This window comes from Lissotriton vulgaris, chromosome 5, assembly GCF_964263255.1.
Source record: "Lissotriton vulgaris chromosome 5, aLisVul1.2, whole genome shotgun sequence".
Lineage (NCBI taxonomy): Eukaryota > Metazoa > Chordata > Amphibia > Caudata > Salamandridae > Lissotriton > Lissotriton vulgaris.
In genome coordinates, this window is record NC_141693.1 from 346,988,264 (window position 1) to 347,014,247 (window position 25,984).

Sequence of the window (25,984 nt, forward strand, 5' to 3'; positions counted from 1 at the left end):
TTTGTGGCTGCCTAGCTTCAACACAGGTACCCTTGCACCATAGTGCAAGGATGTCTACATTAGAGTCAAGATAGGTTTTTTGCAGCAAGTTGTACCTTTCTGCAAAAAAACGACACTTTGAGGCTATTTCCTCTTTCTATGTGTACTGCATATTGCAGCAAACATGGAAAGAGGAAATGAAAGGAGAAACTGCGGCGTAAACGTGGCGCATCCCTACGACCCATTTACAACGTGACGCATCTAGGCAGATGCGTCACGTTGTAAAGCCCTGCGCCACTTGTGGGCTTCCGGCGCAGGGTGGGCGTTCCGGGGCAGGTGCGCCTCGCAAAAGTGGCTGAGTGAAATCTATAAGATTGCACTCAGTCACTTTCAGGTCAATGCTGCATAAAAATCCTGCGCCTGCTTGAAGCAGGTGTAGGTTTTGACGCAGCATTGTAAAGATGGGTCACCCCCGAGCCTTGCTGGAGCTGCGTCGCGCTTGCGACGCAACTCCAGCAATGCGTCACTTTTACGGCACAGATGCGTCACGCATCTGTGCTGTTTTTGCCCCATGGTGCGCCGCATTGTAAATGCGGCGCACCATGGGTGGCGGAGCAGCGGCACAAAATAACTGGCGCATCCCTGGGGATGCGCCAGTTATCATAAATCTGCCCCAATATTTTCCCTCGTTACACTAGCCTCAGGCAGGTGCACCATTTTGGCACAAACCCTTATCTAAAACTCTTTGTAAATATGGATTTGCATCAAAATCAATGATGGGTGCACAGGAATTCCCAAGCACCAACCACGGAGTGCCTTCTTGATGCAAAGTAATGCATTCCTGTTTTTTACATAGCAACACAAATCGACATTTGCGTGGTTTGTAAAAACCAAAATGAATTTTGAGTCTGCATCAAAAAGTGACACAACCCCAACACAAAATCTTTGTAAATCAGGGCCGTAGTCTCAGGAATCCAACAAATTTCACCTTAACATTTGCCCTGTTCATTTTAACTGATCTTACATAACAAAGAGCTTCTCCCTTATGGTTTTTGATCAGCTTGTATTGAAGAATGGTGAAGTGATACCGATGGAACCCCTTTCTCATGAAAGAGTAGGCGGCGATCTTAGAATATGGCCGTAAGTGATGCCGTCCCCCGCTGCTGCTTCTACACTGGTGGGCAGTTCTTATCCCTGTGAGCATGATACAGGAATATGGATGGAAAGGGAGGGCTGTTGTGAAAGCCTTCTATCACAGGCGGTCGGCGGAGGTACACCAATGCCACTGTGTCCTTGGCTCCTGGTCCCTGATATGGTCGTGTATTCCCACACCTGCTCCTCACTGTGCTTGGATCTCTTCCAGCACTGGTGATTGCGGGCAGTATTTAAGGGTCTCGACCTCAGTCACTAGAACACTTCTGGAGACATGATGCAGCTTCTCATTACGGTTCTTCTGGCCGCAAGCGGTGAGTGTACCAGACTGATGGAGTTTAGAAACCATACATACCACGTGCATCTGTTTGTTGGTGGTCATGAAAATGGATCCACTGTGAATTTAAAGCTCATTTTTCCTGAACAAAGGGACCAAATTACTATGTACATTTCCAAAACCGGGATATGCAATTTGCACACTGACTGATTTGAGAATGGGGAATGCAATTTGTGATGTGACTTAAGTATCACGCTGCAAGTTGTCCATTTTGGGGGCAGGCAGAAAAGGCCAGCAAGATGAATGTTTTTTAGTCAGATTGTAATTTCTGAACCTCTGTCATTGGCTGCATGGCACAGGAGACGTTCATAACTGCATATGCACTCCCAAAGGGGAAGCCTTTTGTAAAAGCAGCCTGCGTTAATCAGAGGGGCAGGCACTGCTTTAACCCCTTCAATGCGGCGGCTATTCCGCCGCAGTGCTAAGGGGGAGGCGGGGCCGCGCGGTGCTCCCGTGCTCGTGACGGAACCGCTCCGTCACGGCCCGCTGGTGAGCAGTTCTTGTGACGGAACGGTTCTGTCACGGCCCCGCCCGCTCTTTAGAACGTCAGCGCAGGTGTGGAATTCGCGCAGGTGCGGCGAGTGGGCCGTGACGGAACCGTTCCGTCACCAGCACAGCCCACCCGAGGCTTGTGACGGAACGGTTCCGTCACGAGCATGGGAGGGGTTAATAAAGAAAAATGTGGAATCACATTGAGAGAAGCAGGCAGATGTGAGCCTGAGGCTGCGACACAATTCCTATAGAGAAAGCTATCCCTCTGCGTCGTTTTCCCCTTTACAATCAGTTGTCACCCAAAGGTCAGTAATTGATCAAGGGCTTGCAATCCCACTTGCGGTCACAAACCATTGCTACTTCTCATGTCAGATCACAAACAGGAGAGAATGTCCTTTTCATGACCAACCTATTTGCAGTGGATCTCAACTTTTATAAGTTGTAAAGAATTATCTGAGTCACAAAAATCCTTTGATACATTGTATAAAGGTTTTTGTGGTTATATTCCTTCTATGTTTGCTACTTACAGGTTCTGCTACTGCAAAACACCTTTGTACATGAGCCCCTTAATTTTTAAGTGTCAGTGTTACTAAAATATGCATGAAAGGCGTTATGATTCAATCAAGGGGTCATTGCAACAGTTTTGTGGATTTTCATGCAGGGCAGGGAGCTGGAAACTAAGAGCAATACGACGCATTCCTTTGCCCCTGCATTGGTGCCCTTTTGGAAGCCCAGTGCCAACACAGACACCCTTGCACCATGGTGCAAGGGTGTCTGCGTGGCATGTTGTATACATGATTCTTTTTGTGCAGAAAGGTACGCCTTCCTGTACAAAACCAATCCTGGGAGTCCTATTCCTCTTGCTATGTGTCCTGCTAAATGCAGCACACATTGAAAGAGGAAGTAATGAGGAGAAATAAAGAGAGGAATTAAGATATTTCTCCTTGTTACGCCTCACCTGAGAAGGTTTATCTTTTTGGCGCATTCCAATATCTACAATGTCTGGTAAATCTGGGCATGCGTAACAAACCATGGGAGTTGCTTGGGAACACTCATGCGACGTACATGGAACGTCTTCTCAGGGCAGAGTAAGGCAATGCCGCAATTTGTGCTGCGTTGCCTAGCTCCAGATTTATGGAGCCACTCGGGCCATGCAAAGTGGCCTTGCGTGGCTTCATAACTCTTTCCATGCTCATGACAAGCTGAACTCGTCATGAGCCGCGGTGCTCCGGTGCTCATGACGAGCTCAGCTCGTCATGGCCCGTGGAACGCTCAGGTGCGGGGAGAATTCTCCCGCTGTGCTGAACATTCCACGGGAGCCGGTGCACCTGTGACGAGCTGAGCTCGTCATGAGCACAGGAGCACTGTAGCTCATGACGAGCTCAGCTCATCATGAGCATGCGGGCGCTGTGCGCGCCACCCCTCCCCCCAGCACAGAGGGGGAATAACACCAGCAGCGAAGGGGATAAATCACATGTCCGGTTTGTGTCGCTCTTGCACCTAGTTGTGTGGTGCAAGAGCAATGCAAATCGGCTCAGAAATAGTAGTTTTACACAGATTTTTCAGACTAGAGTGAGAGAGAGAAACACAGAAAATTGACAAAGGCAGTGGAAAAGAAATAAATAAAACCGAGACAAAGCAGGAGTGAAAAAACAAATAGTAAGATAGTATGGGTAGGGGGTGGAACTGTAAGGCAAGAGGCAGAATCAATACCGGGCAGCCTTGGGATTCGGCAGTGAGGATGGGAAGCTCCCCAAAAACTTTGAGCCCCTGTTTTCATTTATTGTTATTATTTTTACAAACGATGCCCTGCTGTCATGCATATGCCAGTAAATTAATTGCAATGAAGACAGTCCATTGCGTACACGTAGTGGACCATGAGTAAGGACACCTGAAAATCTCCAATATGGACAGACTTCTAAGTGCATCCTCATCGGTTAGGTGAACCCCCAAACCTGTCATAATCTGCACAAATGTATTGTCATAAATTGAAAATGCCTACATTTTTGTGTGTTATAGGCCCAATAATGGGAAGGGCACTGTTAAAGGAAAAGCGTGGCTCAGACACTTCTGGAAGAAATGTTTTTTTGGGTCAGGGGCTTGAAAAGTTCAAATAGTTTAACCAAGCCAGACGCTCGAAGCTCCGCGTTTAGCCCCCAGATAATTACCCACACATCACCCTTCACTAAAAGTTGTTTTAAACATGCGTGGAGCTATACACCTTTGATGTCAAATGAAATATATACCAAAGAAAAACGTATGAGAAAGTGGCTGAGTCAAGAACTGGCTTTTGTTGACGAATGTTGGTACTGCTAATATCAAGGAAGAAAATTAACATATCCATACTTGAACCATACCTCTAATCCAGGTGTCTCCAATGAATAGCTTGTGAACTACTGTTAGCTTTCCAGTAAGTAGCTCTCCTGTGTGCATCCCATCCTACTAAATTAGAAGCTTTTGCATGATTGAATCAATATATTTATATCAAAACAGAAAAGCCTGTGTTCAAGACCACCCTGTGTGTATTTTCATAACTTTTAAGCTTATGTTTGGAGAAAAATGGTGGAATATCCAAAATATATTTAAAGCACTTATTTGAGAGAAAAAATGTGCATCACTGGAGAGGCACATATTACTAGTATTATTATTAAATTAGTGCCAGGTGAATTGCAGCTATGGCCTTTAAGTATTACTCACATACAGGCATTCAAAATTTGATAACGCTTTTTTACATTACTGTGGACAGCTCTGCTTGATGCGTTGAGGTGATCAGTGTTGGTAATCATGCATAGCATAGGCACTAAGAGAATCTTGCCTGATGTGCTCACGATTACACTAATAATATTCACAGCTTGTGATGATTTTCATTGCACTTAAGTAGCTCTTGTTATAGAAAAAGTTGGAGACCACTGCGCCTAGTGACACCGAGCATGTGCTGCGATCAAACCCAACACTCCGTGGGAAAGATACCATCACCTTTTGATCTTTCGTCCATACATCATCTACTCATCCACGCATCAGTATATCCATGTATCCATCCTTCCATCCTTCCAACCCTTCATCCTTTCAAACTTTCCCACGTGTCCATCCTTCGTCATTTTATCAATTCACCTGTTAATAGACCAATACTGTTACACTTCCACCAATCTTTTAACCTCCTACTATCTATTCTTTCACCTTTTCATCCATTCATTCTTTCACATGTCCTTCCTTTATTCTCCTGTTCTTTCCTTTCTTCGCCTGTTCTTTCTTTTGACCCATCTTTTCTCTCATCTTTGCTGTTTTTCTTACATTCCTTGATCATGCTCACTTTTTCTATTGGTCTCCCTCTTTGGGTTTCCCACATTGTCATCATTTCATCACTATTCATTCTCTATTTCCTTTGCTTTGCATATCAGCCAAGCTACAAAATTTCCCTGCCATGGTATTGGATAACAGTATTGTTTGTGAGCACTTTGTCTGTAGATCTGCTGAGAGTAGAAGCATATAAACAGATAATTAATGTTTAGTGGGATCCAGTTCATCAGCCCATGGGGCTCAGTAGCAGCCTCTATTTAAGCTGCGTAAGTAAGGGGTGTCCATGTCACTGGGTGCCATACTGTACAAGAGAAAACTCAGAAAAAGAAATGCCCTCTCATATTGCCTTTTGCCCTTGATAGTTCAGAAAGTTAGTTGCTCAGCATTGCTTCCTGTGCGCGTTTGAATTCCGGTGTGGGCTGTATTTTGGATAGGCCGATGGCCTGTTCTACGGTCTGGTGGTCTACCTTCTGCATCCATACCTTAACCCTTACTAATTATTTTTATGTGAAATATGAATTATGGTCAGGGCCACTGGACTTATGCGATACTGCAGCTGTGGCGATTTTTTACATAATTGTGGATTTGCCACATAATCCATCATCTGCTGCATAATGTGCAGATTTTACCCCAACAATTGTTTTTAGCTCAAACAGATCAAAGTTACAAAAAATGTGGTGCTTTGGGTTCCTTCACACTAGAAGGCTTTTCGCAAAGGTTGACTGGTCATCTTTCAGTTGCTTGTTGCTGTATATCGGTGTTAAATTGGTACTAATAAGGTGAACTCTTTTCCCAGACACTGTTACCAGGTGTAACAATCTCAAAATAATAAACTAATACTATCACAAAAATGTGCCGTATTATCTAGCATAATTTGCCTTTTCTTACAGCATAATTTAGTCAACCGTGTCGCATAGTTTGGTCCTTCTTGGCCACATAATTCTAGTGGCCCTGATTATGGTGCAATTTTTAACTTGCTTTATCTGGTCTCGACAGAGTCCAAAGCCTATATTATTATTATCATTGCTATACATAATTTTTTTAAGTTTTCTCCGTTGACATATTACAGTGTCATTCCGGGTTCTGCAGGTTTCAAATTTGTGCCCATTTTGAGGTGCAAAACACAGAATATTGCATGTTGTTCCTACACAAAGGTCAATCTTTTATGTAGTGAATTTTGTGAGGGTGAAACACGCTAGGTCAGTGCACCACATGTTCTCCCACCTGTCTGCACCTAGGTCGGGACTAGCACTGCTCTTGTAATAAGGTTTTATTGCAAGTTTGTAAATATTTCTCTCAGATCTTCTTGAAATCTCCCTCCCTTGCCTTAAGAGTGAAGGAGGTTCTTTTCATTAACGCTTGGTTTGACAGTTCTGATATTCATGCCTTAAAATTGGCTTTTCTACATTTCCCCTAAAGCACGATGAGGGATTTCTTGATATTTAACCAACGTATTTGGGATCCTGGGTTTTATATATTTTTGATGGTGGGGTGTCATTTTTAATCATTGGGTGTTTTTCATCTGTTTGCTTCTAACATTTTACATTTCTATTGTATGCATTAAACTGTTTGGTATCGCACTTTTATTAGTACAATTTGTATTCTAATAAAGTATATGATAATAACTCGGTAGAATATTAGGTTAAGACTATCCTTATTCTCATGCAATTTAACGTTTCTAGACTCGTGGGGTTACGCTGTTTATTCTAGACTCGCAAAGAGAGCGTTCTGTTTTGTAAAATTCTCGTACCAGTATTTTGTGAGGCCTTTCTGGTGTCTTTAAAATATTTTATTTGAGGTATGAAAGAACTCTACTCTCCTGCAGTCAACAAAACGCTCTCAGTGGCCTCACCCAACACTTTAACTGTGCTCTTTCTCCACAGCCTACGGGTGTGGCGTGCCCACCTACTCTCCAAACTCAAGGGTGGTGAACGGCGAGAATGCCCGACCCTACAGCTGGCCCTGGCAGGTAAGAGACCGCGCCGGATAGTCGGCGATAAACCCTGCTTATAACCCAATGCAGCTCCTTTCACATTACTGCTGAAGTCTTGAATATCCAGTTTTGAGTCGGACCACGGACTCTACCACTATTAGGGGAGTGCCCCTACCACGACAGTACGTTATCAGCTGTTTGTGCCAGGTGCAGACAGAAACAGTGTGACCAAACCCAAATGAAAGTGCATTCTCCCTACCGCAAGCATGAACCCGAACAGGTTGTGCCTACACTAGTGAGAATGCGCCAGGGGCTATCCCTGCCTTCTGAACCGGCCACGTTTGGAAGGGTGAGGTACAGCCGCGGCCCGTGCAGGTAAGAGCAGTGGGGGGGGATTACAACAGACGATGACAAGGGGAAATTAAATAATGACATAATTTTCCCTCATCATCGTCCGTCAAATCCCGCCACTGGGCCCCACTGTCCCACAGCTCTTACCTGCACAGACCGCGGCTGGTGGGGTAGGGATCCCCTATACAGGTGATCATTGGAGATGGCCGTCCTTACCAGTGGGTTGATGCCTAGGTTTACCTGAGACCACTATGCCCCCTCCAAAAAGTTGTACTCAATTGGTGCCTTAAGTCCACACCACATCCTATGTGGCCCCAAAAGAGTGCTCCTCTCATCGGCTTTTCTGCAATTGTGCCCTCATCCATAAAACAACACGTGTGCATTGGCAAACGCATCCGCTCATTAGCATGGGGGCATGGGCCATGTAAATGAGGGAAGGCCCACATAAGATCACATCAGTGCACATGTTGCACAAGCATAATTTATAAGGGGGCACACAAGTGTTTGCGGCCCATTCTGTAATTCCAAAGCTCTGCTATGATGCAAAAAAACAGGAGAAAACACTTACTAGTGCCCCAGGCCACTTTGTCTAGAACATCCCCTGATATTTCCCTACAGCACTGAAGACATGTTCCTCTCTCACCTCACAGTGCTATGTAAAAATGACACAAAACACGAAGGGCATAAAAAAAGACATAGCTACATCACACAAAGTCCGCGTGGCATTATATTAAGGCTTTTAGTTGGTGTAACCTGTTAATGCAAATTATTTTACTAAGCAATAACTTCAGTTCGTTTCTAACACTTTCAATTATCACTTCTTGGTTGGTTGTAGAGTATTTCACTGATATGAATGATGTGTATTTTCTGTGAAAAGCAAAACATAGATTTTTTTTGTTTAAAGAGCCTAAAATAATTAACAATCAACACATAATAAATTTAACACATTACCAATGGTAACACTAAACACATGTAATCATGGGCTAACCCAAAATCCAACACAATTAACCCGAAACCCCAAGCACTTAACTCTCAACCCTGTATCTCTAACCCTTTACCAGTAACTCTTTATCATTAACCATAATCATATAACCTAAACCCTGTACTGTTAACTATGTATCCATAGTCCTATGCCATGAACCCTTCCACTAAGCTCCCTCAATCATACATCCCTAACCCCTAACACTGTAACCCAATACATTAATTCTTCACCCCAAACCCTAAATCCCAAACCAGTGCCCTTTAAGCCTTACACCCTTTACTCCTAACCCTTAAGCTTTTAACTTTATACACCCAACCTCAACCTGTAACCCTATACCCCAACCCTTTACCCTATAATTCCAAACTTGGTTTCTTAGCGCTGAAGCCTTTACCCATAACCTCTAACCGTTAACCTTACTCCTATACTCTATACCCCATTCCTTAAACACTTTATCTTTTACCCTTAAGCCAGTATCCCTAATCCAATGTTCTTAAACACTACCTTATATTTTACATCCTTAAACCATATGTCTTAATTGCTTAACCCCTTTCTCTGTCCTTAGTTCAATATATTTTAGGAAAAACATTTTGTGAATAGGTAATTTTTCTTTTTACAAAGAACTTATTTTTAGAAATAATAATTGAGACATGCGATTTTTAGAAGTGTAATGTTCAAAGTTTTGAAGCAATACCTTTTGAACACACCAATAAGTTTTGATCACTACTAGTGATAATTTTAGAACATCATCATAGAATGTAATACGATTGACATAGGTCTCAATATTAAGTATATCATTATTGGATAGCTACATAGTATTCACAATGTTCACAATACTTTAAGCTTGCTAATATATTAATAGAGTTCATCATTACTTAAGTCCTAGGTTGATTACAATTATTTTAAATGTGTTCCATGCACACTAAATCATCACATTCATTTTATAATATCAATAAATTATCACCTTCTAAAATGTCTACAATGGATTTTTTAAAATTTTCATCACAATTTATTTTTTGTGAAGGAGCTTCTTTATAAAATCTATGAAGATTGACCATTATAAGCTCCGTTCTGTATAAACGGGCGAGCTCACATCTACATTTCTGCTGTGTCAATGCTCAGGCAGTGGATTATACAGCAAACCCATTCCTGATTTAATTAATTCAGAGCAAAAAAGATTTTTGGACTCTACGAAGGTGAAGTCCAGTACACCTTATGCTCTCTTTGCTTTAACCAAAGATGTGCAATAGCCGTCCACAAAAACATCTGTTTTGATCTTTGCAATGGACAATGTATCTGGCGGCTATCAATATGTAACATTAATATTTTCCACTTAACTGTCATCAGATTTGATGTTAATTGTAAAACTCTCCACTGCCCTTGTGGCTAGTTAGGCACTATAAAAATACGCTACATAAATAAATAAATAACTGTCAAATTTCTCTTGCTACAGAGAGGCTTGGTAATAGGAAGATTTTCATTGTCCAAATAATTAACAAGGAGTGTTTCTAGTTGGCCCTTGAGGTTCTGTATTTAAGACCAATATTCGAACAATGAGACTTACACTTATGGTATTAGTCCTGCCTAATACAATACAAAAAGAGTCCTTTCCATTGGAATTACAGCCGGAATCATTAAAGTCCGCCTCCAGAAAAATTCCTCCACTCCGCTAATCACTGTAAGGGTCTCTGTTGCCAACAACGGTAAGCCATGCACTACAGTTGGGACTGACCTTCTGAGGAAGGCTCTATGACGTGGCAGATTAGAATGCTTCCCATGTTTCCGGTTAAGGCAACTAGTTCCCTGGTCACCGCTTTCAAATTTATTTTAAGATTTCCAAAATGAGAAACCTAGCCCAAAGTCCGACAGTATCTAAGGTCCAGATAACATGGCAATTTTGTGATACTACAACTTCTTTTACATCCCTAAACCAAAATGACTTTCTAATCCTACTGTGGTCCAAGATCAAAATGGAGGCACAACTATTAATAATCATAGTACAAAACATGTGATGTCACAACATTGCTCGAAATTGATGAATTTCACCTTAAACCCTATGCCATTCCTATCCATCAATACTCCATTGTCAGCATCCATTAATTAAAGTGTGGTCAGATTAATGATTTTCAGACTAAATGTAATCGCCCCTAGCAAGGCTTCTGATGGATCAGATAAGTAGCCCTGAATGAAACCATTAGGTGATCCATTTTAGATGGGTGATCTACCCAACACAAAGCAATAATTTCACTAATGATAATACCCGAGGATCAATGCTCCGATTTTTCAGTATACCAAAATACTGATCATTCACTTTACCAAAAACAGCCCCTAAATCCACAAGGCAGCAGGAGTTGCTTGCTTTCTCTACTCATAGAACTTCAGGTTTAGTACATCAGTACAAAATATGTGATCTACTACTCATCGCTGGTTAGAAGCTCACCTGGTTAAAAGGCAGAAGATCTTGCTGTTAGAAACACAGGGACAGATAATTCATATTTAACTCTGAAAATATTTTTCCCCCTTAGGAAATAAATAATGAATTCCATGAAAAGGAAGCTTGACTTCTCTTATCGCGATTGCTCTTAAAAATTGACCATAACCAGGATTCCGCAATCTTACAATTAAGAGTAATATACCTAAATAACGGCCATCACAACAATTGTTCTTAATAATATAATACAAAATGTCATTCAGCCTAGCTGCTCTTCCGGCTTTAGGACTTTGAGTTATCTGTTTTTTGTGTTATTTAGGAACTGATTACAAGTTCCCTGTTTTTTTATGGGGCTAGTTTCAAAAGTTCCTGCCTCTATCGGAATTAGAAGATCCACGGGAACACTGCACATCTGTTTTGCTTCACCCAGCGGCTGCTGGAGGAAGTCAAAATCTCAGCAGGCAAAATGTTTGAGTTAAACTGTGGCAAAAAATGAGAATTACCATTTGAATCAGAGCTGCAATGATCGATTCACCGGCCAATTCACCTTTTCTAGGTCGTTTACTGTGTAATTCTCCACCAAATTTTTCCCAGATCTAATCTGACTCAAGTTTTTCAAAAGCACTCTTAGCCTGGGCCAACAAATGTCTTAAAATATCTGTCATGTAATTTAGAGATTAACTTGGTTTGAAGCTGCCTTATAAGGGACTTGAGAGAAAGCTGCATTAAATATGGAAGTTGTGAAGCACACAAGAAATTATAACTCACCGATTGATACCTGATTCGCTCGCCCATTTGATTTACCTGCCATAATGTTGATTGTCTGACATATCAAATAGTTCATTTGAACAGAACCCTGCTCTGTAGAGAGGGCACTTCCAAACTAAAGTTGCTTTATCTTGGCATCAGTGCATATTGAACAGCTCATAGTCTGTTTTGGGCAGTAATTCTGTGGCTCAGTGTTTTCGACTGCATGTTGATTTAGATACCTAAACTTTCTTGGTTTTCATCCTTCCAGATTTCCCTGCAGTATCTGAGCGGTGGTGCCTACCATCACACCTGCGGAGGGACCCTTGTTGCACCCAACTGGATCTTGACAGCTGGACACTGTGTCTCGTACGTTCATAATGCACCTATGTATAGCTTCATATAGGTACATAATGCATGGTTCATGCAAAGTTCATGTGTAGCAGACCGGCCTCCCTAATCCTAATAGTATGTTTGATACTCTTTTATCGGTTTGATGGGCTATTCTTCTGAGGTCAGATTAGCATTTTCTGACCTTTTTTCTGAAGGTGGGTGTTGCAGTTTTTAATCTCCCTTCAAGGATGTGTGGGCCTCTTAGAAGGAAATTTGAAGTGATAGTCACACGCTGTTTGCCTTCAGGAAGAGACTGGATTGGGTGTCTCCTTCAGTAAGCGAGATACCCACTAGCATGCAAAGCTGGAAAGGGTACTTTGGTGAAAGAAATGGCTCATAGCTTTTTTACGTACATGTCATTAAAGCATGGATTGGGCATGGCTTGACCAATTATCACGTCATGCTTCTACTGTACTTCGTGTTGGTTGAGCTGCCGTAACAGACACATGACATGAGGTTCAGTATCTTCTTGGTCATGTACAGAATTTCCAAATAATTATTGAGAATGGCCAACAGCTACTTCCGACAATGGAAGAGTGAAATCTGTTTGTCGTCTGGGCAGTATCAGAACACCTACATCTTAGATCTTAGTCCCAGCTGAGGTCTGTGCATGGAAGCGCTAGGGGAAAAGGTCAGGGGGTACTCAACAAATATTTTGTACACCAAGTCATTGGCTGGACATGAGCCAGCCGTAGGTCATTTCTAGGCTATTGTAATTCTGAATGAATCTCTCTCTCAGGTCCGGGCGTACATACCAGGTAGTGGTCGGCGAGCACAACCGGGATGTGGAGGAAGGCCCTGAGCAGCGCATTGCCGTCAGCAAGATTGTTGTTCATCCTCAGTGGAACTCCAACTGCCTCTCTTGTGGGTAAGTGTTTCTGACTGGGAGGGTCTCCTTCACCAGCCATGTTGATGGAAGGGTGGTGAAGGTACTGCAGGGGCAGTCACTAGAAGAGGTTGGGCTCCGCCTTCAGTGAAACCCTGTCCTTGTGAAGGTGCTGTCAGTGCTGTGGAAAATGTTAAATTATACTATGTTAACAGGATGTGCTCTACCTTCATTGAGACTTTTCGTCTTGTGGGGGAGCTGCCAGTGCTGTGGTAAATGTTATGTTATAATATACAAACAGGTTCTGTTTGAGGTTTTTGTCATTTCCACAGGTGTAGGGGGTCGGGAGCTGTGGTTTGAAGCCATGGCTAAACAGGGGTTGCTTTGTTTGCAATAGTTCTATGTCCTTTGATAGGGCTAATGCCTCTTTGGGGTGTATTGGTTGATCATTCAGGTGGGAGTTTTGCAACTTTTTTATGGGTATTTTATGTTAATGCCGCCTCCTCTTTGGGCATTAGTTGTTGCATTTTCTTTGGGAAATTCCAAATCCAAATCCAAAAATTCTTTATTTCAGCCATATAGACCATAAAAGATGCAGTGCAAGACATTACATACATTAAAAAACATTTTTTTAAAATACATTGATTAAAATTCACTCTCCCAGCGAGGAAGGAATTATAATAACACTAGAAAGTTCAGGGGGCTTCAGAGGATTTTTTCTTTCTAATCAACCATATAGCCATAAGAAATTTTGAAACGGCGAACACAATGTGGCCCAGGGTGCTGGTTTTCAGAATCCTGTATGCCTGTGCATACTCTCTGAACCCTAGGTTCTTACATAGCGGCGCTATCCAATGTTTCCTGGGCCTTTGATATACGGGGCACACAAACAAGATGTGGAGGTCGTCTTCCAGATGGCTGTTACAACAGGGACAAGTTTTATCGCCCCCATTGGTCCACTTGCAGGTGTATGAGTTAATGGGGAGTGTGCCAAGCCTCCATTGAACAAACAGTTTCCTCGCCAGGACGGGGAAAATAAAATCCATAAAAGGTTCGTAGACATATGAATTTTTGGATTCTAGAAATCGCAAAGTTAGGGTGCCGCTGTTTTGAGCGTCCATCAAGTGTGCAAGGGACCTGTCTTTGTAGATTTGTGACAGGGCTTTGCGCGAGATTGTTTGACAGCCTCGCGCAGGGTCCTCCCAGAGGTCGCGGAGATTCATGGCAGACAGTTCGTTTTTCACAAAGGCGAGCCAGGGGATTTTGCCACTACAGTTCAAACTCATGACGTGGGTAAGATCCTCCCTATAGTGGTGAAGTTCATTCGTAGACCAGAGCCTGTGCCAGAACTTCACTGGCTTTGACACAAGCTCCTCTGCAATAGGGGGGAGACCCATGTCCATTCTCAGAGGCTGAAGTGGCGTAGCACGTGGGAGAGCCAATAGGCGCCTTAAAAAGCTTTTTTCAACTGTTGATAAGTCCTTCACCGCTTTATGCCCCCATAACTCACTGCCATACATGGCCGCTGCCTTGGCCTGGGTCCTGTAAGTTTCAAGGGCCGGACTTATGGGCTTGAAGGAGGAAGTATTGGCCACCTTCAGGATTGCGCCCGACAGTTGGGACAGTTTGACCCTAGATCGTACTATCTGGCGGTCCCATGATAAATTGTCCTGCAATGTTACCCCCAGATATATGAAAGTAGACACCCTCTCAAGGCTGGCAGTCCCCAGGGTGGGATTGGGCCTAGTTTTAGCTGGTGGATTAAAGATCATAAACTTGGTCTTCACTGTATTCACCTCCAACCCGTGCTGACGACAGAAAAGACCAAATCCATCCAGGATCCTCTGGATCCCCATGGGGGATTTGGAAAGGAGGAGGGTGTCATCGGCAAACATAATTGCCGGTACCTTCCTACCTGCCAAACATGGGGCGTCGTTGTCCTTGACGTTTTCCAGGTGTGAGATGACATTATTGATGAATAAACAAAACAGGGTCGGTGCCAAGACACAACCCTGCCTCACCCCTCGACGGACAGGGAACCTTGGGAAATTGGTTCCTCTCTCGGTAACCTATGCCTCTTTATCTGGTTTAAGCTACATTTTACATTTGAAGTTGCTGTCTCTTCTGAACAGATCTTCACTTTTGGTACTGTTTCCTTCTAGAGAGTGGCTTATCTCTCCCTTCCAGTGCTGTCTGTGACTTGGATAGCTGCTCCCACTCTACAAAGAGGTTGCTGAGTCTTCTGTGAATAGTTACTGCCTGCCCCCTCCATACGTTCTGCCTCCTAAGCGCAAGTTGAACCACCTATGGGCAATTACTGCCTATGCTTTGGACATTTGCTGCCTTTTTTCTGGGTAGTTGCTGCATCTCCTATGGGTAGTTGCTGCATCCCTTCTGGGAAAATACGCATCTCCTCTGGGTAGTTGCTGCCTCTGTTCTGTGTAGGTCCTGCTTACCTATGGGTTGTTATTACCTATACTAAAGATAGTTGGTGCCTTTTCCTCTCCTTTGGTTACATGCATACTGCATCACCTATGTATGCCTTTCTTGGCAGTAATATTTGTGTTTGTCTTTACTTCTAGTGTTGTAATTTGCTTCCTCTCATAAGTGATATTTCTGCCTCGTCTATTGGTAGTTGCAACCCCTCCTGAGGATGGTTTCTGTTTCTCCTCTTGTGAGTTACTGTCTTTGTATTGGGTTGTAGATTCTTCTCTGCTGAGTTTTTGCTGTGCTTTCTTGAAGGTAAGTGCTGCAATTCAATGGGTAATTTCTAGCCCTCTTAGCTTTAGCTACTGCTATTTCCGAGAGTAGAGGCTGCATCTTCTTTGGGTGTTTGCTACTTCTCTTTTGGGAAGTCTCTGTGCCAGTTGATGGCCCTTCTCTGCTTGTTGTTGTTTCCATTTTGTAGTTGCTAAGTCTCCCTCTCATTAGAGTATCTGCTTTCCTACGGTTTTGTGTCACCCCTTCTGTGAGTAGCTGCTTCCCACTCCTTACCTTTGGGTAGTAGCTAGCTCCCTGCCTTCTGTATAGTTTCTGACTCTTGTCGATAGTTGCTGTCCCTCGTATAGGTAAATGTGGTCCCTCCTGGAGGAAGTTGCTGATCAAACTGTAGGTAGTCATCTTTGTACCTAAGGGTTGTTTCTCGCACTCAAAGTTCCTGTTCCCTTTAAGCGGAACTGCTGTGCCTTCTACAAGTTGTACTTTCCTCACTTATGGGCAGTTTCTTAGTACTTCTAGTTGGCATCACTTGCCTTGAGGAGGCACTGCATTTTCTGTTTTGTGTTTTTTTCTAATCTTTCTTTAGTTGTTGTCTAGTAGAGGAGCAGGATCTCTACTTCCTCTGCTTCAGGAGGCCCCTTTCTTTCTGTTGCAATCTATTGGTCCAGCATCTTCATAAGGAGATGAGGACTGGAGAGGTCCCAATGAGGTCCATGTGCATCCGAGATGTAGTTAAACCAGAAGGAAGGCTCAGCAAGGTGGACACCGGGTGCCTACATAAATGTGGTGTTCAGGAGGCCAAGACTTACAATCTTTGCAAGATAGACTGAGCCTTCCATCCGTTCTATGGCAGAAAGTTGAGGAACGTAAACTTGATAGTAGTACCATATGATGTTTTAGTGCTATATGAAAACAAAGGTGCTCATTTATGAGATTGTGATGCAGCATAGCAGGTCACCTTGCTGTGCTGCACTGCGAGGCTGGGCAAAGGCACGAATGCACCTTATTTCAGGCAATACGGGGCATTCATGTCCTTTCCCTTGCACAGGCATCCTTTTGGCTGCCTAGCACCAACACAGGCCCTCTAGCACCATGGGGAAAGGGGGCCTGTGTTGCAGGCAGGATTGTTTTGTGCCGCAAGGGGAATCTTCCTGCACAAAAACAATCTTGGAAGGCATATTCCTCCCTCCACGCGTGCTGCAGAACGCAGCACACATAAGAAGAGGAAGAAATAGAGATATTTCCCCTCATTGCGCCTCCCCTGAGAAGGTGTAAGATTCTGGCACATTACCAGGTTTACAAGTTCTTGTAAATCTGGGGATGCATCAAACTCCATGGGAGTTGTGTGAGGAACGCCCACGTAGAGCCCATGGAACGCCTTCCCAGGGCAGAGTAACGCAACACAGCTATTTGTGCCACATTGCGTTACTCCGGCTTTTTAAGCCACTCAGAGCCACGCAAATTGGCTTTGTGTGACTTCAAAAATCTGACTTATGGTTTACGTTGCTCTTTGCACCACATTGCGTGGTGCAAGAGAGACACAAACTAGGTCATAAATAGGCCCCCAAAGTATTGTAGACTAGTCCGACATTTTTAAGCTAATGGTTCAGTAAAAAAGAATGTAGTGGACCAGCTTATCTTAGAGGTAATGATACTGGAATATCGTAATCAAAATATCATCTGACAGAATTACTGTAGCATAAATATTTGAGTTAATTTTAGAAATCTATATTAGTAAGACAATATTTTTCTGATCCATATTTAGGACACGATGTGTCTGTGAGACGAATTTTTTGCTAACGATATTCTGACATACAACCTGCCTGACCTGGTACAAGGAGGCGAAGGGAGTCCCATGTTGAGTCAAATGATTCTGCATACTACTCACAACACAAAAGCTCCCCCAAAAAGGCAGTGTCGTAATTCAGCACTCTTCCAACCAAGCCCATCCCACAGGACAGAGTCCTTCCCCTCGGACAATGTTCTCCAGCGCCCCATCAGATGCATGAAGCACTATATAAGTGCAACCACAGGACAATACAAAACTGTTTCTCCCTACTTAACACCTGTATCTGAAAATCTGAAAGAGGACATATATCTGGGAACTAATTTCTGATACCTGAATGGCTCGCTTTTTAAATTGTTTGACATTTTTTAGATTCCTTTTACGCCGATAATCCTTCTGTATATATTTCTTGCTCCTTTTCCCGTGATCCGCTCCAATCTCCTATCGAATGAAAATCTTCCACCTCACTCAATTTCTATTGGTACACAGAATGGGGAGATACCGCCATTTTAAATTATGGTCTCCATAAACTGCACAGGACATAGGGTTGGAACAGAGCCAATCAGCTCTTTCCTGCTCTCAGATCGCACCAGTGATTGGAGGCCTGTTCATTCCTCTTCTAGCAATGACCTCGCCATGATGAAGCTGTCCAAAAACGCTGTTCTGAACGACAAAGTGGTGCTCGGGTGCCTGGCTCCAGCAGGAGAGCTCCTCCCCAACGATTACCCCTGCTACATCAGCGGCTGGGGGCGCCTGTACAGTGAGTAGCTTCTCTGTGACTTGTTGCTGTTGCTGCTTGGGGTAGTGATGTGGTATTGAGTTGTATGTTGATATCAGCGGCTGTGACAGAGACGAAGGATTCATAGTGCTTCTTTTAGACTGGTGGTTGTCAGTGGGCTCCCATTTTTGGGGACTGGGATTATTTTTCATGATCAGACTTTGAGCCAGAATTTGAGAGAGAAAAAGGAGGAAGATAAAATACCCAAACAGTGACAGAGGAAGTACACTGATATAGGAAAGAGGGAGAAATTGAAAATGAGGGCGCTAACAGGTATGAAAAAGAACCATCAGGTGAGATAAAGAGTCAGGAAGTGTAGGGTGATGGAAGAAATAGTTAAGAGATGGATTCAAGACCAGGAAAACTTGGTATTCAGCAAGCCACCAATAGGCGGTGCTAGTGTTGGACTCCTGAGCAAACTATTGGTACCCTCTCTTACATGTGTACAAGTTTAGCAGAGGAGTCCTATCTCATCTCAGAAACTCATAGGATGGGGACTCTTATCGAGACAGGTGAGCTGAAGTTCAAGATGAGGCGCTTTGATAGAGATGCCCGGTCACAAACTTGGATTGGTATGGTGTAGCTCTGCCTGAATAGAGCATAGTGTAAAGTTCTGAACCAAAATATTGAAGGCAGGTTAGGTCTGGATTGGCAAAGTAGCGTGACAAAGTCCACAAAGCATTAGATGAGGGATACCTTGGTGATGAGAAGGAGTGGACCGAGACTGAAAGGCGTACAGACATGAGACGTGAGACTGAGGCAAGAATAGATAGGGTCGTAGAGTTGAGGTGCAACAGCGGTGATGAAGTTAGAGATGCGCAGCGTGCAGGAGGGCCATGGGGATGAAGAGGCAAGGGCGCCGAAACGTGTAGTTGTGGTGGGCGCTGGCGGGAAGGAGATTATGTAGGGTATGAAAGGAGTGGCAAGGAGGGCTGCAGAGACATGGGCCAAGCAAGAACATTTTGGTAGGAGAAATGATGGTTGACTGGCTCTCTCCTGTGAGATTGCCTAAGTCTTGTACAAAGCTGGGTAATGAATAGTAATGTAACCAGCACCATAATATATGGGGAAACGTAATTGCAAGTAGTCAATGGTATTACCTCAACAATACAAATTTTCACTTCAAATTGTTACACTACTTAAGTTCTAAATAAAAAAGTAGTCATTACTTCAAAATAGCAAAATTTCTAAAATAATTATAAAAATTAAAGAATCAGTATTGACATGAAAAATAGAGCTTCCAGTGGCAAGGGACAGACTGGAAAGGAGAGAGCTGGCAAGAAAGGAAGGGAGAGAGAAGATGTGGGTACGAGTGTACTTCCAGTAAAGAACAATTACAAAAGGTGGACGGCGGAGGGGTGAGAACAGGAAGGCTGTAAACACTAAGGGAAAAAAATATAGCAAGAAATAAAAAAACACCCGAAAAGAAAATGGAAAGAGGAGATGGGGGCAGGGGGCAGAGAATACCATATAGGAAGGAGAATAAATACATATTTTAGTTAAAGCAGTATTAGAAGTAATAAAAGCAAATGAGAAATAACCACTTTAGATAGCAACAAAAACATTCTCACAGTGGCATTGGGCGGCTACTGATGGGGGTTGCAGTGTGCTGGGCGAGCTGAAGGAGCACCACATACCCGACGAAGAAACCACTTGGTGATACCAACTTGTTCAATCTAAACAAATGAAAGTCACACCTGATGAGAAGTTCATTTCATTTGATGAGAAAAGGGAAATAGGAAATCACAGACCGCGTATCCACTCGCAGGTCTGCAAAAGAGATGGCACACACAAATAAAAATGGGATTGGACCTGTGTGTAATGAAAAAAGGAAACAAAACCTAAAAACCAAGGGGCATATCATCAAGGCCAGGTGATGAACTTATCGCCGCTTTAGCATCCGTTTTCAGACGAAAAGCGGCGATAAGTTTATCGCCTTAGCAGCAAAGACGCGCTATCGCGTGTTTTGCTGACTTAGCGCCCGTAACATCAACGCCCAACTTTGCATCGCCAATGAGATGCAAAGTGGGCGTATCACTCTGAAATTACCAGGGAAATGTCGCTAAGCGACATAACTATTAGCAATCTGCAAGCTAACCTGTGCAGTGATGTTAAAAGGAGCGCTAACTGCGCTCATTGCAGGTTTCCTCACACCTGCTTTTCGTCTTACTATACAATGTTGGCCTATGGGTGGTGGATTATAGGGCTGAGACCACCCAGCCCTATTAACAAGGTATCGCCTGTCGTTCTGCGTTTATCGCTGGATTGGCAATTATCACTGGTTTATATAGCGCATAAGAGATAAGCGTTGCTGATAGCACGCTATCTCGACGATATCCAGCGATAGCTGTCGATAATTATCCTAGCGCTAAGTGTGCTTAGCGATAATTATCGCCTAGCCTTGCTGATATGCCCCCAAGAGGTTATTCAATGGAGTTGTTGGGTTTCTATTTCTTCCACAATTCCAGATAGGAAGCTGGTAAATAGGACTACAAGCAGCTGACAGACAAAGGGCAGAAAAAACAGAAGTAAGGAAGGAGGGGAAACAGAGCAAGGGAGAAGAAAGGGAAGTAGTTGGTACATTATCACCACCTCTTTTCAGTGAGAAGCATTTGCTAAGCAAGTAGGTCTGTATGTGCCAACACATGTAAACACAGGCATTAACAAATTGTACTTGTATTTATATAGCGCTTATTAACCCTAACGAGTTGTTGAAGCGCTTTTCTATGAGTAATACGCTGCTCCAGAACTCAAAGTGCTGTTTACATGCAAAGCAAACACACTTGCTCTTTGTCAAATTAAAACATACTCTGTTGGCTTTACCTTTGCTAGGAAAAGAAGCAAAAAACAGATTGCTTTCTATATAGAAAACAGACAGGGGATACAAAAAATATTTGATTGTGACAAAAGGCATGATAACTAAGTGTCGTTTTCAAATGTATCTCCCTTAAATTCCAATAGAAACGAATTGTGAAAGGTAGATTTATATAGCATTTAGCCAATAGCATGAGGTGAGATGAAAGATTCATGGCCCACTCTATTTATATTTTAAAGAATTGGTATCAATATATCTTACAGGTAGCTGTGCTGTCAAACAAGGCCTAAATAGAGATGAGATAAAGCAATAGGAAAGGGGGAAGAAAGAGGGAGAATACTTGAGAATATGAAATGGGGGTGGAGACAAAATTGCAAAATTCAGGGATGCCCGCGATATGCTGAGAAAAATGGGTATCTATGTGATCTGTTTGAAAACAGACACAAGAAAACATGGAAAGCTGTCATCACATTGGATTATGAACATGACGGCAGGATCTATTAAAATATACTATATGACCGGTTTTCTCAAGAAAGGTCTGCATCCAGATCACATAGAACTGAGCTGACAAAAAAAGCGGACGCATTCGCCATGTGGGGCCACTCTACTACAATGTCTTAGTCCCTTTCACTTCCTACTTTAAGACAATGTTTCATGTCAAAGCCTTCACTACTGCATTTGTGCCTTCAACTGAGCCCTCCACCGTCTCAGTGCTTAGTGATGGAGGGCCAGACCACTGTCATTCCTGTTTTTGTGCCATCTGCCCAGGAGCCTGCCTTGGGGCAGACTACTCCATCTTCCAAAGTGACAGGATTAGAGGGGGCTCTAGGTGTGGTCTCTCATGTAAGCCACTGAGTTCCAGACCTTTTTGGGTATTTGGCAGAAGAAGTTACGGAGGAGAGAACAACAGCATGTAAAATGTGTTCATGGCATGACGTTTCTGATTAAATTCATAAGACGTCTTCTACTGTTTTTGAACCATGCAAGTGTATTCAGGGGATAGTAGAATGAGGTTTGATTCATACTCTTTTTGGGTATTTTGTCATGATGTTCTAAGGATTACGGTGTGATCTCTGAAGTTGAGAGGTTTGGAGCTCAGGGTGAGTCTTTGAGTACAAGGAGATTTTGTTGAAACCCAGGAGCACAGCCAATCTTCCAGAAATGTTTCCAGGTGTGCCCCCTCTGCTCCCTCTGGGAACCCCACAAGCAGAAATGATTGTGCCTCGGCCAACACACTGCATCTTCCGCCCCTCCTCCAATGTCTTGGAGACCCAGAGAGATTGGAGATGCCATATACAGTCGCTTCAATAAATCTTCAAATGCTGCTATTCCTTCTTCTGCCTCTGTAACTCTTTCTACTTCATTATGAAGATCATGTCACAGCAGTGCAACATTCCCCCATCTCTGCATTTGTCACATCTACTGCAGCTCTCAATGTCTGAAGACCTTATAAAATAACTTCTGTTGAAGAAGAGTGCTGCCCGTGCATGCTGTGCAACCATCACCACCGATCTTGTAGTTGGCCTGGCAAGCCTGCCAATTTACCCTGCTTGGACATGAAACTAGACTTTCCTTTCACCATCTTGCTGCTCATATAGGTCTCCTGACAATAGGTGTGGTGGTGCAAGTGAAGTTAATAATCCATTCACCTCTTTTAATCAAGACAGGTGTTGACTCATTATGTTGGGTCACTGCGTCCATCTGCTCAACTACTCTGCAAAGTCTGTTCTCTCCACTCACAGGTAGAAGGGGAGGTAGGCAGCAATGGGGGTCGGTGGGGCTCCGACTCCACGGACATGGTAGGGTTCTTATTTTTCTAGTCTCTCAGGCAAGGCAGCCTTTGCCCACACACTTCCCCCACTATGACAGTTTAGTCCCAACTATGAGGTACCAATCACCCTTCAGGGACCCCACACACTCTACATTTGTAATCTCGTTTTACTTGCGTGAGGGAGGAAAGATGGGGGGGGGGCACGATTTGGTAGTAAAGAGGTGCAGCACTCGTGGACCCATGGTCCAAATTGGTTCTCCAGGACCAACTGCTTAGTCAGGCCATGGTTAACATTTCTGATGCAGGATTCACCGCGTTGTGCTTATACCCGCTGTGAGTCACTGGTTTGGGACATGTCAACTGCAAGAGCCTCCTTGATCCAATGCTGAGTCCATTGCAGCACAGTCATCCAGTGTCAAAGTTTACCTATTCAGAAGAGGAGACTCATAGCCCTGAGAATCAGTGCTCACCATGACCCTCACTCTGAGTCAGTGACCCCATTACACCTGAAAGGTCCCATCAAAGAGGTAACCGGCCCACCTCAGCAAAGCCCCCAAAATGCAGTTAAAAGGCCAGGACCGACTCCAGGATGTGACTGGAGCCATGATGTCTCCCCCCCCCCCGAGTACAAGCAGCCAGAGCCAGGATCAGAAAATATGGCTGCTAAAGGGTCTCTCAATCTTCCACCAGATCATGATGGTTTGCATATAATAAGATGCTGGCTGAATAAAGGATTGGTGCAGGATTTCTGAGCACGAGTCGGTGCCTTAGCAGAAAAACTGTCACATTCTTGACTGGTCATATCTTTTCCAACAAATAGTAACATGTTCATTCATTTGGCAGTTGCTCCACAACATATATTCAAAATACAGCTCCAAAATTGGAATGCAACTCAAGGTTACTGTGATTCTCAGTGGCGGTAATAATGCATCATGATGACCGGTTGCTGGTAGGTTTATGGTCTGCCTTGCCTTCAGGAATATATAAAATGACCTCTTTTGCATGATCAGTCTGGCCAATCACATAACACTGGGACTCAAGCTCTCTCTTTTATTGCAGCTGGTGGACCTCTTCCTGGCACACTGCAACAGGCGCTGCTTCCCGCTGTCGACCATGCTCACTGCACTCAGCGTGATTGGTGGGGCAGCACTGTCAAGACCAACATGGTGTGCGCTGGTGGTGACATCAAAGCCGGCTGCAACGTAAGTTCTTATGCAAAGATTGTGAAAGCAGGCCTCCTGGTGTGCGCGTTGTGTGCATGTGAACCAAGTGTGAGGCCTTATCATCAAGCCAGTCTAATGAGAAATTCTGTAAGATGCTGGTAATGATTTCTTTTATATCACTGATAAAATGAGGACAAAGATGGTGTAGTGCATGGATAGTCTAATTTTCCCTGGGGCCAAAAAGCTTGGTCTGTAGTGTGAGCGAGGGCTGGATTGATGATAGAAGGGTGGCAGCCAGGGTGGGTTGTAAGGTGGGCATAGGGGAAGCGGAGACAGTACATCTAGAGGATGAATTGCACAATGTGAAACCAGTAACCCCATGATGAATCCCGGCTTCCCCACTTGACCACATTTTGTAATCCTAGACAATAGTCTTATTTCACTTTGCTTCCTTTTTTTTTTCTTTATTATCAAGAATAGATCTTATAAGAGGACCTGGAAATACATGACATCAGGATTTATGTTTTTACAAAATATTCTCTTGTATTTTATTTAATAAACCAGAATGGTGTCCATGTATAATGGCAACACAGGCCACCAAGAGGGTGCACATAAAAATGACTTGCCTCTTAGTTCACTATTGGCATGGTGGTCGGGGCGAGGAAGCATGGATGTGTTTAAATTCATGTTTGAAAACTATCACTTCTAAAAAATGAACAAATTCTCAATGCATTGATATAAACTGATGTACTGAGGTGAAACTTCTCGAATTCGGAAGAGACTTTATCATATTTTCATACTTTTGTTCAAAATGTCTTTAAAAATGAAGGTGATCCTCAAGTTAAGTGGTGCAGGACACCTTAGTTACTTTATTTCTTTAAATTCAGTCAACCTGTAAATAAATGCTTACCCTTTAATTTAATATTATTCTGAATATTAGTGCTCAATCAGGTGGCCCCTGGGGTGTACTTTTAGTACACTGGTGTAGTGCATTAGCTTTCGAGCAGATTCCTTCAAATATAAACAAACCTCAAGCGCAGGGCTACAGACACAAGGCATATTATGGTTTGTTACTCTTTTGCAATTGAATTCCCATTTTGTCTTTGTTTTGTAACATAGTCTAGAATTCAGTGTCTTTCAAACGTTTTAATGCCACGCCGCCCATGTGTAATGAAAATTCATGGCTTCCCCTAGAAAGGCAAACACATTTTCTCATAATCTATAAAATTGTCAGCTCTAAACAAATTTAGTCATTTAACCCCTCCCCTGCTGGTGACGGAACTACTCCGTCATCAGCCGCGGTCACGCTGTGCTGACGACGGAGTGGTTCCGTCACGGCCCGCTCGGAACACCTGCGCAGCGCGGATTCCGTGCCTGCGCTGAACGTTCCATTGAGCGGGCGGGCCGTGACGGAACCGCTCTGTCATGACCACAGCGCAACCGCGGCTGGTGACGGAGCGGTTCCATCACCAGCATGCGCCCGCCGCGCGGCCGTCCCGCCCACTTAGCACTGCGGCGGAATAGCCACCGCAGTGAAGGGGTTAAACATTGCAATTGAATTTTCAATTATCTTTTCTGATAATACGATAAATTTCATGATTGCCAACATGCAAGGGCCTGTGTAAACTTCCTTAAACGGTAAAAGTATCCACAGTATGTTCCTTTATAAGATAAGGGAAGGGTCGCTGTGGTTATTTGGTGCCCTCAATCCCTCTCCCACCCCATTTTTACATTTACTTCCAGGTAGGGAGGGATTGAAAAACATACTGATGGGCAATTATAGAGGGGCTTACGGACACTGTATTTCTTTGACTAAAAATGCAGCACTGTTTTAAGCATCATGTTTGTCTCTGTACCCCAGAGGCATGATAAATGTTCTTCTTGGCCAGAGCCTTGCCCCCTTTGCTGTGACCAATTCAAGCACCCCAGGGATGCCAACCCCCAGTTTGAAGACCTCTAGGCTAGATAGTGTAGTTCCTTACATGCATTAATGCAAGCAAGTTGTGTTGATTTTGCCAGTGCTTGTTCATATTTTC

General features: G+C 43.6%; 1 protein-coding gene and 1 long non-coding RNA gene across 2 annotated transcripts in view; one reads left to right on the plus strand and one right to left on the minus strand.

Moving 5' to 3' along the window:
* The first annotated feature begins 1,318 nt into the window (after positions 1-1,318).
* Positions 1,319-25,984, plus strand: part of LOC147710867 (chymotrypsin-like elastase family member 3B) — a 32,727-nt gene continuing 8,061 nt past the window's right edge. The window contains exons 1-6 of the mRNA XM_086921590.1: positions 1,319-1,445; positions 7,141-7,226; positions 11,970-12,067; positions 12,831-12,959; positions 18,045-18,181; positions 23,845-23,987. Coding sequence (XP_086777716.1) covers positions 1,406-1,445; positions 7,141-7,226; positions 11,970-12,067; positions 12,831-12,959; positions 18,045-18,181; positions 23,845-23,987 — 633 coding nt within the window. The 5' untranslated portion in view covers positions 1,319-1,405. The remainder of the gene's footprint in view (positions 1,446-7,140; positions 7,227-11,969; positions 12,068-12,830; positions 12,960-18,044; positions 18,182-23,844; positions 23,988-25,984) is intronic.
* Positions 1,390-11,738, minus strand: LOC147710868 (uncharacterized). Its single transcript, XR_015295880.1, has 3 exons — positions 8,691-11,738; positions 3,963-8,240; positions 1,390-2,470 (listed from the first exon to the last, which is right to left on the minus strand). It is a non-coding gene; the product is annotated as an uncharacterized LOC147710868 (long non-coding RNA).